This window comes from Chiloscyllium plagiosum, chromosome 9 (assembly GCF_004010195.1).
Source record: "Chiloscyllium plagiosum isolate BGI_BamShark_2017 chromosome 9, ASM401019v2, whole genome shotgun sequence".
Classification (NCBI taxonomy): domain Eukaryota; kingdom Metazoa; phylum Chordata; class Chondrichthyes; order Orectolobiformes; family Hemiscylliidae; genus Chiloscyllium; species Chiloscyllium plagiosum.
The window spans coordinates 98,841,474-98,860,119 of NC_057718.1; the positions used below are offsets into that span (position 1 = coordinate 98,841,474).

Genomic DNA, 18,646 nt, shown 5'->3' on the forward strand with positions numbered 1-18,646 from the left:
AGCAAAGAGGCCCAGCTTCAAGTCCCACCTGCTCCAGAGGCATTGTAATAACACCTCTAAACAAATTACTTAGAAAAAAAAGAGAACAAGAGTGTTGGGAGGGCCCTTGTGGTGCAGTGGTAGCGTCCCTACCTCTGAGCCAGAGGCCTGGGTCAAAGCCCTACCTGTTCCAGAGGTGTATGATCACATTTCTGAGCAGCTTGATTAGGAAAATATCCAGAAGGCATTGGTTTGGTTGCTACTTAAGCACATATGAAGAGACGCTTAGTGACATACGATGATGGTAGTTGAAATGGAGAATGTAATGTTTCTCTTTGTAAATAAATTTAAAGAGAGTAAAGATTGGCACTAGTTTCACCCTTCACCAATTGGTAATCAGGAAAATATCAACGATACTTCAAATAGTCAAAGCTGGAGCTGGGATTTAAACGTTTGTGTTGGAAATTTATTTGTAACTTAGCCTTTTAATTTTTGTTCACTGAAATGCACACTCAGACCTCATGATAATACAATCCTTGGGTTCCATATTGTGACACTCCACAGAGGTGAGACCATGTTATTCCATAAGCAATAATCTGCATGTTACTACTGAACCACAATGAAATTGGCATAGAGGAAGTAAGATCAGAGAGTTGGATGTGTGGCTCAAAGATTGGCATGGAAGAGATGGGTTTTGATTCATGGGACACTGGCACCAATAGTGAGGGAGTATGGAACTGTACCATCTGTATCGCGCTAGGACCGGTGTACTGGAAAACTGTGTAACAAAGGTTAAACCATGGACTTTTAGCAAAGTAGTAGGTAAGAGTACAGTGGAAGGTTCAAGTGAGGGATGATTTGTTAAGTTTAGAAGAAAGGCATTAGTCTATTGTAGTGATGCAGGCAAAGATAACCAGAGTACAACAGGAAGGAGGTACTTGTGGCCCAGTAGTAATATCCCTCCCTTTGGGCCATGTGTTCAAGTCCCACCAGCACCAGAGGCATACAATAACACCTCTGAGCAGGCGAATTAGAAAATATCTACAACGGTACAGAGTATAGAAACATGAATGCACCAGCAAATAAGGTCAGAGTAGGGAGCATTTGGAAAAAGATAAAATTAGAGTCTTTTTTAATATCTGAATGCACTTATAACAAGGGAGATGACTTGATAGTACAAATAGTTATATAGGAGGCCCAGTGGTTAGCACTGCTGCCTCACAGTGCCAGGGACCTGGGTTTGATTCCTCCCTCGGGCGATTGTCTGTGTGGAGTTTGCACATTCTCCCCGTGTCTGCGTGGGTTTCCTCCGGGAGCTCCAGTTTCCTCCCACAGTCCAAAGATGTGCAGGTTAGGTGAATTGGCCATGCTAAATTGCCCATAGTGTTCTGGGATGTGTAGGTTAGGTGCACTAATCAGAGGAAATGTAAAGTAATAGGGTTGGGGAATGGGTCTGGGGGGATACTCTTCGGAGGGTCAGTGAGGACTTGTTGAGCCAAATGGCCTCTTTCCACACTGTAGCGATTCTATGATTCTGAGTGTGATAAGATAACCATGATAGAGACATGGTTGCAAGGTGATTAAGAAAATATCTAGAAGGCATTGGTTTGGTTGCTACTTAAGCACATATAAAGAGCTGCTTGTCTCTTTATATGTTGGGATCTAAATATCCAAAGGTATTTTACACTTTGGAAGGACACAAAGAGCTGAAAAGGAGGGCTGGGTCACTCTGTTAATAAAGGATGAATTAGTTCAGTCATAAGAAATGGCGTTGGATTGGAGGAACATGTACAGAACCAGTTTGGATACAGATAAGAAACAGCAAATGAAATAATGATGCAAGTGGTTTCTAGCAGCCCCCCTGCCCCACTCATGAGAGGCATAGATAGAGTGAATGCCACTCAGTCTTTTTCCCAGGATTGGAGAATTAAAGACTAGCGGGCATCAGTTTGAGGTAAGGGGGAAAGAATAAAAGGGAACCTGAGGGGCAACATTTTCACACAGAGGGTGGTACGCATGGAATGAGCTGCCAGCGGCAGTGGTTGGGGCGGGTACATTAATAACAGTTAAAAGGCATTTGGACAAATACGTGGATAGGAAAGGTTTAGAAGGAAATGGGCCAAGTGCAGGGACATGGGGTTAGTGTGGACGGACATTTTGGTCAGCATGTACCAGTTTGAGCTAAAGGGGCAGTCTCTACTGTTGGACTCTAGACTTAATGACACTATGATTATTCAAATTGACAAAATTAGTCTGGAGGATGAGTTCACAGACTATATTTGGGATAGTTTCTTAGAACAACACATTCTAAAACCAATCAGAAATGGAGTATTATAGACCTGGTTATGTATAATGAGACAGGATTAAGTAATGATCTCGTAGTAAATGGTACACATGGTAAGAGTGATCACAACATGTAAGAATTCACATTCTCTTTGAGGGTGAGACATTTGGATCTGTCTGCTTGAACTTAATAAAAGCAATTACAGAAGTATGAAGACAAAGTTGACTAAAGTAGAAAGAGAAAATAGTGAAAATGTAAGACAATGCAGAAACAATGTAGACATTTGAGGAGATCGTAAGTAACTCTTAATAAAGATGTTTTCCACTGAAAAAGTTAGCTGCTATGGAAAGGATCAATAGGTAATGAAGGAATGTAAGGAAATGGATAGAAAAGACATACACTGCTGCAAAACATATTAGTACCAGCTCAGGAGATTGTGAAAATGTTAAAAACTAGCAAAGCATAGGAGCAAGAAATATAAAATTAGACAGTAAAAGCTTCTGTAAGTTTAAGAAAATGGAAAGAGTAACTAAAGTAAGTGTTCATTCCTCAGAAATGTGAAGGTGAGTGTGGAATTAATTGTGGGAAACAAGGAAATGGCAAAAAATGTGAACAAGTATTTTGTATCTGTCATCATACTAGAAGACACCAAAACATTTCAAGAATAATAGAATTCAGGGCACAAAAGGGAAGGAAGAATGTGCAACAATCTAGATCACGAGAGAAACAGTACGAATGAAGCTAAGACTGGCAGCTCCCCAGAACCCGGTGCCCTTCATCCTAAACTTTTTAAAACAAAGTTTGCAGGGAGTGTATGCTTTGATTGGAATCTTTCAACATTCCCAGGATTTTCTAACAGCCTTGGCAGATTCAAAAACCTCAAATGGTAATTGTCAAGAATGGAGGGAGACAGTGCAAGAAATTATAGGCCTGTTCGCCTAACATCCGTTGTTGGGAGAATGCTGGATCTCATTATTAAGGAAGAAGTAGCAGGACAATTAGAAAATCATAATACAATCAGGCAGTGACAACATGGTTTGTGAAAGGGAAGTCATGCTTATTAAGTTTCTTGAGATCTGACAGAGTGAACAAAGGGAAAGCAGCAGATATATTTTCAAAAGGCATTTCACATGGTACCAAATAAAATGTTACTGACTTCATGATGTTGAGGACGATATTATAACATGGTTAGAGGATTGGCTAACAAACAGAAAATACAGAGTCAGGATGAATGGGTCATCCTTGTGTTTCAAACTAACTAGTGGAGTGCTGCAGGGATCAGTGCTGGGGAACTGATCCCAGCATTGTTTAATGTTTTTAATTATTGATTTGAATAAAAAGAGAAACGATACTGTAGCCAAATTTGCAGGTGATGCAGGAACAGGTAGGAAAGCAAGTTTTGAGGAAGTCATGAAGATTCTTTCAAGGGAGATGGATAGTTTAAATGAGTTGGCAAAAAAGGAGTAGATGCAGAATAATGGGCGAAAATGTGATCTTGTCCACTTTGGCCAGAACAATAGAAAATTAAATGAAGGGTGACTGTAGAATGCTACAGTATAGAGGGATCTGGGTGTCTGTACGTGAATCACAAAAGGACAGCACGCAGTTTCAGCAAGTAATTAGGACACTAAATGGAATGCTAATCTTTATTGCAAGGGGGACAGTGTTTAAAAATTGGGAGGTCTTGCTGCAACTGTTCAAGCAATTAATGAGACTGCAGCCTGAGTAAAGTGTATAGGCTAAGACTCTTAACTTAAAAAGAGATGTACTTATTTTAGAAATTATTCAGTGCAATTTCATTGGCTTATTCTTTAGATGAAAGGATTGTCTTATGAAGAAAGATTGAGCAGGTTTGGCCTATACCCATTGGAGTTTAGGAGGTTCAGATGTGATCTTATTGAAACGTACTAAACCCTGAGAGGGGGCTTAACAGGGTGGATGCCCTGAGGATGTTTCCTTTTCGATTCTCCTGCTCCCTGGATGCAGCCTGACCTGCAGTGCTTTTTCCAGCGCCACACTTTTCAACTCTGATCTCTGTGGGGATGCAGTTTAAAAGTATCAGTCATTTAAGTTAAAAATCATACAACACCAGGTTATAGTCCAACAGGTTTATTTGGAATCACTAGCTTTTGGTGCTTCCAAATAAACCTGTTGGACTATAACCTGGTGTTGTGTGATTTGTATGACAGGACGGCGCAACATTGAGGGCCGAAGGGCCTGTACTGCGCTGTAATGTTCTATGTTCTATGTTCTATGTTGTACACCCCAGTCCAACACCGGCACTTCCAAATCAGGTCTGTCATTTAAATTGGAGATCAGGACACTTTCCAATGGTCTGCTCCTATATCTATTTCTTAAAGCCAGATGATCATAGTTGGAACCTGGAACACCAGAGCCTGGACTAATACTGTGTGCACAGTTCTCAGGCTTCAAAACACAGGTATAAAGCAGTGTTGTGTAAAATCAACCATTTAATTATTTGGTTGCTTTGATTTTTGCAAATGGCTGTGTTTTAATGCGAGACTTGTGGCCAGATTTGCAAAATTAAATCTTTAGGATACAGGATGTCCCTCAGTTATACTGATCGATGCTGGGTCTACAACTTTTCAGCTATTATATAAATGACTTGGATGTGAGCATAAGAGGTATAATGAGTAAATTTACAGATGACACCAAAATTGAAGGTGAGGCGGACAGCGAAGAAGGTTACCTCAGATTACAACGGGATCTTGATCAGATGGGCCAATGTGCTGAGAAGTGGCAGATGGAGTTTAATTCAGATAAATGCAAATCGCTGCATTTTGGGAAAGCAAATCTTAGGACTTATACACTTAATGATAAGGTCCTAGGGAGTGTTGCTGAACAAAGAGACCTTGGAGTACAGTTTCATAGCTCCTTGAAAGTGAAATCGCAGGTCGATAGGATAGTGAAGAAGGCGTTTGATATGCTTTCCTTTATTGGTCAGAGTATTGAGTACAGGAGTTGGGACGTCATGTTGCGGCTGTACAGGACATTGGTTAGGCCACTGTTGGAATATTGCGTGCAATTCTGGTCTCCTTCCTATTGGAAAGATGTTGTGAAACTTGAAAGGGTTCAGAAAAGATTGACAGGGATGTTGCCAGGGTTGGAGGATTTGAGCTATAGAGAGAGGCTGAACAGGCTGCGGCTGTTTTCTTTGAAATGTCTGAGGCTGAGGGGTGACCTTATAGAGGTTTATAAAATCATGAGGGGCATGGATAGCATAAATAGACAAAGTCTTTTCCCTGAAGTGGGGAAGCCCACAATGAGAGGGCATAGATTTAGGGTGAGAGGGGAAAGACATAAAAGAGACCTAAGGGGCAACTTTTTCACGCAGAGGGTGATACCTGTATGGAATGAGCTGCCAGAGGAAGTGGCTGAGCCTACTACAATTGCAACATTTAAAAGGTATCTGGATGGGTATATGAATAGAAGGGTTTGGAGGGATAGGGGCTGGGTGCTGGCAGGTAGGACTAGATTGGGTTGGGATATTTGGTCGGCATGGACGGGTTGGACCAAAGGGTCTGTTTCCATGCTGTACATCTCTATGACTCTATAACTATGATATGGATTGTGTTGCAGTGTAATAGCCTTGTATACGACCAATGTCATATTATAAGTATAGATCAGTGCTGCACTCCATGAACATAAATTGCTTAGCTTTTCTTCGGCTTATCTTTCAAAATCAAATCCGTCTTATTATCCATAAGATTGATTCTCGTGGAGGTTTTTATAATAGATATGAGCAGAAATTGTTGCTTAGTCATTTCTTCATACTGTGTAAGTTTGATAAAACAATTATGAAGTCATAATCAGAGCAACTTCTCCACAAATCTCTTTCAGCCTCCACAAGACAATTTCCTGTTGTTAAATAACAAAGCAGTGAGATTAAATACCAAATAACATCATTAATTTCAGTGCTTACATCAGACTCTGGTTTTAACCTTTTAGTTCTTCTGAACCTTTAGAATTCTGAAACTTTTTTGTTAACTTGCTGATTTTCTTTTTCGTTCTTCCCTTTTCCTCCATATGTCTATTTTAAAAAAAAACAGAGCAAGGATGCTGGCATCAGAACTTTGGTCATGCTGGATGAACAAGGAGGTATGGTTTGAAACATTTCAATGTTTAAATGTGTGTTGGTATGAAATGGACAATTTGAAATGTTTTGTTTTGAACTCTATTGAAATTAGTAAAGCATACTTTTTCTCACCATGATGAGCTACTTGAGAGTGTACTACAGAATACTACAGATGTTTTGAAAAGTGTGGCGCTGGATAAGCACAGCAGGTCAGGCAGCATCTGAGGAGCAGGAATGTCGACGTTTCATCAGGCTTATAACGTCGACTCTCCTGCTCCTCGGATCCTGCCTGACCTGCTGCGGTTTTCCAGTGCCATACTTTTCAAACTCTGATCTCCAGCATCTGCAGTCCTCACTTTCTCCTACTGCAGATGTTTGTGAGATGGAGCAGTTTAAAAAAAAGGATGTAAAATGGTATAAATGTAATTGTCCGTTATACATGATCACAGAGTTAGTACCTGAAAGGATTAATTGACATCACAAGATAATTTTAGGGTTGGCATAGTAGCTCAGTGGTTAGCACTGCTGCCTCACAGTGCCAGGGACACAGGTTCAATTCTAGCCTTGGGCAACTGTCGTTATGCAGTTTGCACATTCTCCCTGTGTCAGTGAGGGTTTTCTCCATGTGCTCCAGTTTCCTCCCACAGTCCAAAGATGTGCAGGTTAGCTGGGTTGCCCCTGTTAAATTGCCCATTGTGTCCATGAATGTGTGGGTTAGCCATGGGAAATGCAGGGTTACAGGGATAGAGTAGGGGGGGTGAGTCTGGGTGGGGTGCTCTTTGGAGAGTTGATGTTGACTTGATGGGCCTGTTCCACTCTGTAGGGATGCTATGAAATAATTTCCATTCATCTGTATATTAGGGGGTCCTCCTGGGAGGAGCTAACCAGCTGTCCGTGTACTCATCAGAGTGTGCTCAAATAATTGTTATTAGTCATAGAGTCATAGAGAAGTAAAGTGTGGAAACAGACCCTTCAGTGCAACCCATCCTTGCGGACCAGATATCCCAACCCAATCTAGTCACACCTGCCAGCACCCAGCCCATATCACTCCAAACCCTTCCTATTCATATACCCATCCAAATGCCTTTTAAATGCTGCAATTGTATCAGCCTCCACCACTTCCTCTGGCAGCTCGTTCCATACACATACCGTGAAAATGTTGCCCCTTAGGTCTCTTTTGTATCTTTCCCCTCTCACCCTAAACCTATGCCCTCTAGTTCTGGACTCCCTCACTCCAGGGAAAAGACTTTATTTATCCTTTCCATGCCCCCCATAATTTTGTAAACCTCTATAAGGTCACCCCTCAGCCTCCGACGCTCCAGGGAAAACAGCCCCAGCCTGTTCAGCCTCTCCCTGTAGCTCAAATCCTCCAACCCTGGCAACATCCTTGTAAATCTTTTCTAAACCCTTTCAAGTTTCACAACATCTTTCCGATAGGAAGGAGACCAGAATTGCACGCAATATTCCAACAGTGGCCGAACCAATGTCCTGTATAGCCGCAGCATGACCTCCCAACTCCTGTACTCAATACTCTGACCAATTAAGGAAAGCATATCAATCACCTTCTTCACTATCCTATCTACCTGCGACTCCACTTTCAAGGAGCTATGAACCTGCACTCCAAGGTCTCTTTGTTCAGCAACACTCCCTAGGACCTTACCATTAAGTGTATAAGTCCTGCTAAGATTTGCTTTCCCAAAATTTATCTGAATTCAACTCCATCTGCCACTTCTCTGCCCATTGGCCCATCTGATGTAATCTGAGGTAATCTCCTTCGCTGTCCACTACACCTCCAATTTTGGTGTCATCTGCAAACTTACTAACTATACCTCTTATGCTCACATCCAAATAATTTATATAAATGATGAAAAGTAGAGGACCCAGCACCGATCCTTGTGGCACTCCACTGGTCTCAGGCTCCAGTCTGAAAAACAACCCTCCACCACCACCCTCTGTCTTCTACCTTTAAACCAGTTCTGTACCAGTGTAAACAGTTAAAGTCATAATGTGAATTTAAGTTGAGTCTGATGTCTTGGAAGAGGTCATAACGTATCTTAGAAAGAAAGTAATTAGTTATTAAATAATATGTAATAAACATACTAAGACTGAACCTGGTTTTACTTAAGATTTCAAGTGGGCATCACACCCCAACTGTCCTGACTAATTCCATCAGGAATGATTGATGACAATGAATTTACCCAAGATATCCCAAATGGTTCCAGCAGACGTAAAACGTATACCAGAAAACATACTCCTTTGAATTCTAAACTGTACACAAGAGGACCCGATTTTAACTCTGCATTTTGTTTGAGTTAAAATCAGGCCCTGTCTATAGATATTACTTTTGGGTGTTCTTTCTATTGCTATTGTTAGGCTGTGTTTCCAACTTTATTGACACCAAGGGGGATTCTGAAATAGCTTTGGCAGACAACCTGCAGAAATGTGTTGTTTTAATATTGGCAGAACTTCAACCCCTAACTCTCAGAACATATAGGATAAGGGGTGAGTGCCACATTTTTCAGGATATTTCTAAAGGAACCTTAAGAATCCACAGCCAAAAAGACATCAGAGGTGAAAGCCAACACTTTTGATCAGTCAGCTCATTCTCAGGAAATGCCACAAACTATTGGAGCCCCGAAAATATGAAATTCACTGAGGTTTGAGAGTCTACATCCTGCAGGTTCACTAACATGAGGGACTACAAATATATTCAGAAACTGACTTGAATTGGGTTCTGATTAACACAGTGCAGTTTGTGGAGTAGACAGCATAGATGTGTTCAAAATTATGTAAAGGTAGGGGAGGAGAGAGAGAGAGAAGTAGAAGTAAAAACAGGGAATGCTGGAAACAGTCGGTAGATAAGGCAGTATCTGTGGAGACACAAGAGAGAGAGAGAGACAGAGAGAGAGAAGCAGGGCTAATGTTTCAGGTCCGTGACATTTCAACAGAATAAATGTTGTCTGACCAGTTATGTGTTTCCAATATTTTCCAATTTATTTCAGATTTCCAGAAATCACTGCACTTTCCTTTTGTAGATAGAAGCAGGACACTATTAGCAGCAGAGGTGTATCGAAGGATGGGTCATCAACCCAAGCACAAAGGGCTGAAAATGTGTTGCTGGAAAAGCGCAGCAGGTCAGGCAGCATCCAAGGAACAGGAGAATCGACGTTTCGGGCATGAGCCCTTCTTCAGCTGCGCTTTTCCAGCAACACATTTTCAGCTCTGATCTCCAGCATCTGCAGCCCTCACTTTCTCCCAAGCACAAAGGGGCCAGGTTAATTTTAACAAACATCTGTGGGTTTAGAAAAGCAATGATTACTTACCTGTTCAGATCCTCACCCATTTATATCACTTTGGATTTTAACTTGCATCTTTCCACAATTCTGGGGGAGCGAGGTTTATTGGCAGAGGTAGGGGAAAAGTGAAAGGTGGTCAAACAAAGAGTCTATAAATTTAAAATGATCCATGAGATCCTGATTGCACTTTAAGTCGGGAAATCAAATTGTCTTTCCTGCTTAAAGCCAGAAGTCATGATGTCTATCTCAACTCTCCCTGATCTCTAGTAAGTTAACTTCTGCATTGACTGCATTGTTCACTTCCTATAACCTTGGTTTGATGCTTGCATCTGTAACAGCACTCATGAGGCTCACATCGTCCAGGGCAAAGCAGCTTACTTCATCTGCATCTCAACCACCACTTTGAGAATTCACTTCCTTTTCCTTCCATCCACAGGTTGGCAGCAGTATGTAATTTACGCAGCACATTACCAAGGCTCCTTCTATAGCATCTTTCAAACTCATGACTTTGACTGCCGAGAAGGGCAAACGTAGCAGATTCTTGGGACCAAAATTCCCCGCAACCATGCTCCATCCTGATTACAAAGCTTCTCTGGATCAAATTCCCTCCTAAACAGCATTGCGGGTACACCTGAAAACCCTCATGGATCACAATGGTTCAAGATGCCAGCTTACCAGCACCTTTTCAAGAGCAATAAAGGATGTGCAAAAAGTGCCAATGATACCACATACCATGAAAATATTTGGAAAATAAATTCCTTTCTCATGTTCATTGCCACCGACTCAACCTCCCCATCTCTCATGGCCTCTTCACTCTGCATCTAATGATCATGGATGATACCATCAGCAACCACTTGCTTGTATCTCCCATACCACACACCCTACCCTCTTTCAATATCAGTTCCTTCTGCATTTCTCCCTGAGCTACACATTGAAAACCTACCTCTTTCATGATTGTGCATTGTCCCCCAGTCCCCTTGCAAAATGGCACAAAATTACATCCAAACATTCAAGCTTTAAAAGTTATTTCTGTACTTTCATAGGCTTTTTCAAAACGGTGCTTTCCCTCCCTGTGCTGTCCCTTCTGGTTTTGGGGATGTGGTATAAAGGTTCTGAGAGGGTTGAAGATGAGGCAAGTGTGAGTTATCTCTGGGGTCAGTTTAATAGTTATTCAGGAGGTAAGCAAGGTAATGAGTAGTCTAAAAAATTCCTCGGTAACTATTTCACCTACTTTAGTTTGAACATTCAAAGTCTCCAAATTAAATGGAGACTTTCAGAGGTTCCCAGGCATAGGAGAATTTTTCAGTAGAATCTTCAATTTCCTTCTTTGGTGTATTCAACAATGGCAATACTGCAGGATATCCATGCAGCACTTCTATCTACACTGGATTAATGATATCTGCCCAGTGGAAACTCTGGTCCATTACAAGTTATAAAATAAACATTATAGTAGAGCAACTGGTTACAGGGTGTCCCTGTACCCTCAGCAACTCAGCTCCACAAAACTAAAGTCTCTTAAAGGTAAAAATATACATAGAACATATAGCAACGTATACATAGAATCCCTACAATGTGGAAGCAGGTCATTCAATGCATCAAGTCCACACCAACCATCTGAAGAGCAATCCACCCAGATCCCACCCCCACATTCTATCCCAGTAACCCTTCATTTCCCACAGTTGATCCATCTAGCCTGCACATCCCTGGATTCTATGGGCAATAAGATGCGCATCTTTGGAGTGTGGGAGGAATCCAGTGCAGACACAGGGAGAATGTGCAAACTCTACACAGCCACTCGCCCAAGGGTGGAATCAAACCCAGGTCCCTGGTGCTATGAAGCAGCAATGCTAACCACTGAGCCACCATACTGCCCCACGAGGATAAGCATATTTTCACTTACTGTGGAAATCAAATGATGCTGGCCAAAAATTGCATGACAAATGGGTTGCTGATGTTTCAATGGAATAGGTGTCCCATTTCAGTGATCAGGGAATACAAAATGCCACTGATCTCCAGCGCTTCCCCTTTTGAAGTTGTTTGCTAGGAAATCATGGAGGACCATCTCCTTGTTCTCCCTCTTCTTTGCTTTGCTCCCCTTCATGTCTTCTGCTTTCTTCTCCTTCAAATGTACCGGGGCATAAACAAACTGATAACTGACTGTGATGACATGTGGTCTCCCACTGGATGTCATGTAGGTGGTGAGGGTGAAGGAGTGGGACTCACCAACATTTAAATGGAAAGAGTACCAATTATAACAGCAAATCTAGTCAGGCACCTACAACAATGACACCAAATGTCAAGTGCGTCTATGAAGCTATAACACGTCATCACTCAGCAATGCAAATAGGATTCTAAGCCAAGTGGTGTCATTGACACCCAGTGAGCAAGCCATGTGGCAGTAAGGCAAAATATACCAACTCGATTGTAATGCTGTGTGCAAGCTTGGAACAATTTAAGGCAGAAACTCTGATCTACAGCCATTGAACATTTTGTTGAAACTGCATTTGACATGAACCTAACTCAAAGAAGATGTGAAAATCTCAAAACGTACATCGTGTTCTTCAAAATGCTGAAGGCCGAGTTAATTTTTTCGAACAAATTAATTGTATATTACATTTGAGCTGCACTTTACCCATATTTCAAAACTGATAAAACTGGAAAACTTATTTTCCATTGCAATTTACATTTCAGTAAAAATGGTCCAATTGATAGAGAAACAGAGAGAGAGAGAGCAGGAAAGAAAGGAAGTGAGTATTTATTGATCACTTTGCATGTCCTCAAGACACCATACAGTGATTCGCAGGCAATTAAATGAATCCTGAAGTGTAGCAAGAATACAAGCCAACTGCTGCCTATGGCTGTACTAGTCTGAAAACAATCTCATTTTGGAATTTGGATTTTGGAAGTGAAGCAGACTCAGTTCTGGTTGGCACTTGGATGGGAGACTGCCTGGGAATGCCAGATATTATGGAAAAAAAGGCACTAGTGGGACATTGTCCCTATCTCTGTTCTAGATGATCTGGGCTCAAGTCTCACCTGCTCCAGAGATGTGTCATTATGTGTCTAAAGAGATTCATTTTCAACAATACCAGTAGCAAAATAGAATCATGAAATGTTGGAAACCCAGGTAGTAACAGAAAGAGAGAAATACAGTTAAATCTTAAAATGTAAGACATAGGAGCAGGAGTAGACTATTTGAACTTCTAGCTTGCTCTGCCATTCAATAACCTTAAGACCATAAAAAAAAGACCAAGCGTAGGCCATTCAGCCCCTTGAGCCTCCTCTGTCATTCAGTAGGATCATTGCTGATCCAACATTCCTCACGTCTACTTACCTCTCTTTCTCCATAACCCTTGATTCTACTACTAATCAAAAATCTATTTATCTCAGCCTTAAATATACTCAAGGACTCTGCCCCCACAGCTCTCTGTGTCAAGGAATTCCAAAAACTCACAACCTTCTGAGAGAAGAAATTCCTTCTCATCTGATCTGATTGTAGTCTTAACTTAGAGCATAGAACATTACAGTGCAGTACAGGCCCTTCAGCCCTCGATATTGTGCTGACCTGTGGAACCAATCTGAAGCCCATCTATCCTACACTATTTCATTCTTGTCCATATGCCTATCCAATGACTATTTACATGCCCTTAAAGTTGGTGAGTCTACTACTATTGCAGGGCATTCCATGCCCTTACTACTCTTTGATTAAAGAAGCTACCTCTGACATCTGTCCTATATCTATCACCCCTCAATTTAAAGCTATGTCCCCTCATGCTAGCCATCACCATCCGAGGGAAAAGGCTCTCCCTGTCCACCCTATCTAACCCTCTGATTATCTTGTATGTCTCTATTAAGTCACCTCTTAACCTTCTTCTTTCTAACAAAAACAGACTCAAATCCCTCAGCTTCTCCTCATAAGACTTTCCCTCCATTCCAGGCAACATCCTGGTAAATCTCCTCTGCACCCTTTACAATGTTTCCACATCCTTCCTATAATGCGGCCATCAGAACTGTACACAATATTCCAAGTGCGGCCACACCAGAGTTTTGTACAGTTGCAACATGACCTCATGGCTCCGAAACTCAATCCCTCCACCTCTCTACTTCACTTTCTTAACAGCATAACATGTGAATCCCTTGAGGAGTCTGGCCATTGCCTGGCCATTGAACATTCATTTATGGGATTGAAGAGACCAGGAAATTAAAGGGAAGAAAGGAAAAAAGAAAAAGAAAGTGATAATGTAGTAAACTGAAGAGATTAAATGACAAAACGTGGGTGGTATTGGGATGGATGAAGGACAAAACATAAGCACAGTTGCTGTTTATAATGAGTTTATGTGTTTACTCAAAGCGTCATGATTTAAAAGTTTTGCGTTTTCGGCAGGAATGATATCTGCAAAATTAATTGCCGCTCGTAACAGAAACTGAGTTAAGTAAACCTTAAACCTGGATCACATAAAATTCTATATCTTGGTCTCAAAGACAGTCATGTTTTTTTTGAGCCAAATAAGTAAAACTTGTGCATTGCAATCCTGAAATTTTTTTTATAATGACTGCAAAAATTATTAAGTGCAAAATTTGTCATAGTCCACTTGGCTCATAGGCATGTCTCTCCATCACAGAGAGACAGTTAGTTATACATAGGTTGAGAGGCACGACTCCCCAAGCGTGGGATAAAAATAATTAACTCCACATGTTCGGGTGCAGCTGGCACTATTGTACTTTGCGTGATAAAAATGGAACTTGTTCAAAAACCCTTTGATGGCATTTTGATTCTGGTAGAGGTAGTATGCATTTATATTTACTGGAAATTCAATTTACAGCTTTTGGAAAATAATCTGATAAAATGAGGTAAGTATGCATTCAGTTTGAAATATGTTTGGATACTACACATAACATTGTGTTCTTTAGACGAATTCTACAAGAATAATAGATTTTGAGGAAGGATTATGTTGGAAGATTTAATCTTGTTCCCATCCAACTATCCCATTTTACCCTCTCTGATTTGAATGCAAGGGATGCTGCTGGATTTAAAGTACTCAGGATTAGTGATTATAATCTTCTTATTCTGCACATTACTCACACTGGCTGTTACGACTTTTAAATACATGTATCAGGTCATTGTCTCAGCAGTTGCAACTCATTAAGGTGCAGACCCAAGACAAGCTCTGGCTGGTCAATCAATATAGCCAATGGGCTATCCAGCATTCTTGGGGATGACTGGTTAGCTCAGCTGGGTGGATGGCTGGTTTGCCACACAGAGTGCTACAACAGTGTGGGTTCAATTCCTGCACTGGCTGAGGTTACCTTGAAGGACACTGCTTGCCTGAGTGCTGTGCCCCTCGTGTTAACCCACCACCAGACATCCCTAACTAACTAGGACTATGGTGACTTTATCTCTACTCCCTTGTGCTTCAATGAACTGTCAATGCTTAACACTGACAGAAAGAGGCACTTTTGAAAATTCTTCTCAACTCTGCTTTGGTTTGAATGGTTTATGATCACAGTGGCTGCAGGGCCTTTTGCCTACTTGCTTCTGTGTTCACCTTTCACATTAATGCTATTGTGAAATACTTTTTTGAGAACCGTGATGAAAAATATCAAACTGAAGCAGTATATTTTTCCTTTGGATCTCTGAGATGGTTGGTCTTGTCTTGGGACTTGTGTGACTTTTCAGTAAAGTTTCCATACCTACTGTCATAGGTTTCAACTGCAAGATGCCACTAAGTGATCCTGGAGACACCAGCTTATTTCCCTGGATTAGTTGACTTTGTAGAATGTGATTTTTATTACTGTAAAATTAAAAAGGATTCTTTGTCATTGCAGCACTTTTTTTTTTGTCTAACAGACTCTGTATTTTAGATATTAGCAAAGTTCAATTCCAGGTGCGTATTTACACAGCGACTGTGAGACAATTACATTTAATTTCATTGTATTTATTTTTGAGAAATAAATTTCCTTTATATAAGTAAACTTGGGATGTCCCTCAGTGCTTAATAACCAATACGACCACACGATCACACAAATTAAGAGAGGGAGGAAGGCATTTGAAACATTGAGCTTGCTCCATCATTCAGTAAAAGCATGACTAATCTGATTGTAACCTTAATTCCACTTTCTTGCCCGTCCCCTAAACTACTTGATTCCATTGTCAATCTAAAATTATTCTACACAAACAGAAATTCCTGTCAAAGCTCAGAAGGTCTGATAGCATCCATGGAGTGAAATCAGAGTTAACATTTTGGGTCCAGTGATCCTTCCCCAGAACTCTGACTTCCCTGCACAGATGCTGCCAGACCTGCTGAGCTTTTCCAGCAATTTCTACTTTTCTTTCTGATTGCCAACATCCACAGTTCTTTGGCTTTTAAAGCTCTGTCTACCTTCACTTGAATGATCTTCCTTCATTGATCTCTGTGCAAGAGAATGCCAAACACTAGTAGCCCTCTGAGACAAGAAATTCCTCCTCATCTCCATTTTAGATTGAATACCTCGGATGCAGAAAGTATGTCTCTCAGTTCTAGACTTCCTCACAAGATGGAACATTCAGCATCGACCCTATCAAACCCTTTCAGAACCTAATATGTTTCAATAAAATCACCTAACATTTTTCTATATCCTAATACGTTTAGGTCTAATCTACTCAACTTTTTTTCATAAGTTTATTAAAACATTTAAAATGTAATAACTGTTGTAATATAGGGATCACAACAACTAATTTGCACACAGTATGGTCCCATGAGTAATCTGCTAATCAGATTGTGTTGGTTTTTCAGAGAAATATTGGCCCAGAAACTAGACATAAACTTCTCCCTGCTCCCTTCTTCAAACAAATGTAACATTTACATCCACCCGAAAGGCCAAACAGGGCTTCAGCATAGCGACCCACCTGCAACATGGCATTTCCGACAGTGCAGTATCTCTGAGTACTCAAGTCTCTGGAGTGAAAATGGTACCCAAGACACATGTGACACAGAGGCAAGAGTGCTACCCCCTTAGCTTGACAGGAGGAGAGGCTATATGGAGAGAAACTATGAATCCATAATCAAAGAGTAACAAATTTCTCTTTGAAGGTCTGGCTTCTATTTTTCTTTCTTCTACATTACATTTAGATTGCAGAATATGCTCATCAAATGGCCCAATACCATCATTACTTGAAACAATGAGATAATTATTTTCCTTTCTAGGTCTATCAACAAGAAATAATTTGGTCCACATTTAATGTGCATACAGCAGTAACAATGCATCAAGCTAGTGAACTTGCCTCTGGCTTCATAACTTAGTCAACATGGTCATTATTCATGGTCAATGCAAACCGAAATTCATTCCACTGCTATAATCCCTTTATCCTGACCAGAACAACTTGATCGTGTGGAAGATGGCATGAACCATATCAACCAGGACATGAAGGAAGCTGAGAAAACTTTAAAAGATTTAGGGAAATGCTGTGGCCTTTTCATATGCCCTTGTAACAAGTAGGTACTGGGTGCCGGCTCTGATGTGTGGTGTCCAGCTGTCAAAGTGAATGTCTGAAGTGTTCCTTTTTTGAATTGTCTTTTTTTTCTTTTTGTCCTTTCTTTCTCATCTGCTTCATTGTGTGGGGATTTAAAAACAAAAAAAAAATCTTGTGTTTAATCAGAACAACTGGAACGCATCGAGGAAGGAATGGACCAAATCAATAAGGACATGAAAGAAGCAGAAAAGAATTTGACAGATCTAGGAAAATTCTGTGGTCTTTGTGCCTGTCCATGTAACAAGTAGGTGGTGTCCGTCTGCCTGCCTGCCTGCCTAAGCATCTGGGCATCCAAGGCTCAAAGTCAAGCCTTGCACAGCTCATCCACGCTTGGCATTAGTGGCAGGATGAGCAATTGGCATGCAGAGAAATGATATAGTTTAAAGGCATCCATTTCATAGTGTAGACTATCCGGTCGGTATAATGCATAGAGAAATCAGGCATGCTGCAACAGAAACCCTCCACTCTCGATGTCAACTATGTAAGCAATGCCCTCGCATGCTCATTGTACAGATATCGAGCTATTAGCTTGGAGATGCTCAAACATAAATAATAGAACATTATCAGAACACACTCAGCGTGTTATCAGTTGACAGATCTATTCAAGAATGACTTATTTTATTGTGCCATGTGATGTGGGTAATAGTGTGTAATGTTTAAATGTTCAGTTGAGCAGCAATGAATGAACTGTGTTATCGCCTTTCAATTTTTAATTGAAAGTGGTCCATTCAGATTCTTAACACAACTGGATTCATTATTGCTATGAAGTGTCATTTGTTGCTTCATGGGGAAAACAAGCAAAAATAAGAAGAATTTGGTTAATTCTACCTCCCTGAAAAGCAAAGTGCAACAAGACACAGCCCTGAGCATAATTTCAAATCAAGTAATTTTGATGTAAATCAGTCAACAGATGCTCTTTAGTAGTCTCTATTTCGCATCATTTTGTGAAATGACAACCTTGTTTCTCGAGCATGTTTATTATGACAGATTTATTTCATGCCTGAGTGTGTTCTTGTATGTAATGTAACAGTCTATTATTTCAGCATGCAAATTTAACAGCAGGTAGTGATTCAGGAGCTGAGCATGTGCAGTATGCTGTAGTTAAATCAGAACGGTTTGTAACTTTCAAATGTGAATGCCTGTCATACATATGCAACGATTGCAGCAACAGAGTAAAGGGAAGATCTTTCAGAATAGAGATAAGGAGAAGCGTCTTCAGCCAGAGAGTGGTGAATCTATGGAGTTCACTGCCACAGAAGACTGTGGAGGCCAGGTCATTGAGTATATTTAAGACTGAGATAGATAGGTTCTTGAATATCATAGGAATCAAGGGTTACGGGAAGAAAGCGGGAGAATGGAGTTGAGAAACTTATCAGCCCTGATTGAATGGCAGGGCAGACTTGATGGGCTGAATGGCCTAGTTTCTGCTCCTGTGTCTTATAGTCTAACAAGTCAGATTTTCTCATTTTTATTTTCAAAGT

At 40.8% G+C, this 18,646-nt stretch overlaps 2 protein-coding genes across 5 annotated transcripts in view; one reads left to right on the forward strand and one right to left on the reverse strand.

Annotated features, from left to right (window-relative positions):
• The window catches only part of snap25a (synaptosome associated protein 25a), a 131,281-nt gene that overhangs the window by 97,169 nt on the left and 15,466 nt on the right, over positions 1-18,646 (forward strand). The window contains exons 4-5 of one of the 2 annotated variants that reach the window (XM_043696619.1): positions 6,334-6,382; positions 17,292-17,409. In XM_043696619.1, the coding sequence (XP_043552554.1) occupies positions 6,334-6,382; positions 17,292-17,409 (167 nt within the window). Of the gene's footprint in view, positions 1-6,333; positions 6,383-17,009; positions 17,128-17,291; positions 17,410-18,646 lie in introns of both variants that reach the window. The other variant, XM_043696618.1, reaches the window with a different exon arrangement.
• Positions 1-18,646, reverse strand: part of mkks (MKKS centrosomal shuttling protein) — a 141,964-nt gene that overhangs the window by 31,825 nt on the left and 91,493 nt on the right. The gene's annotated exons all lie outside the window — the stretch shown is intronic.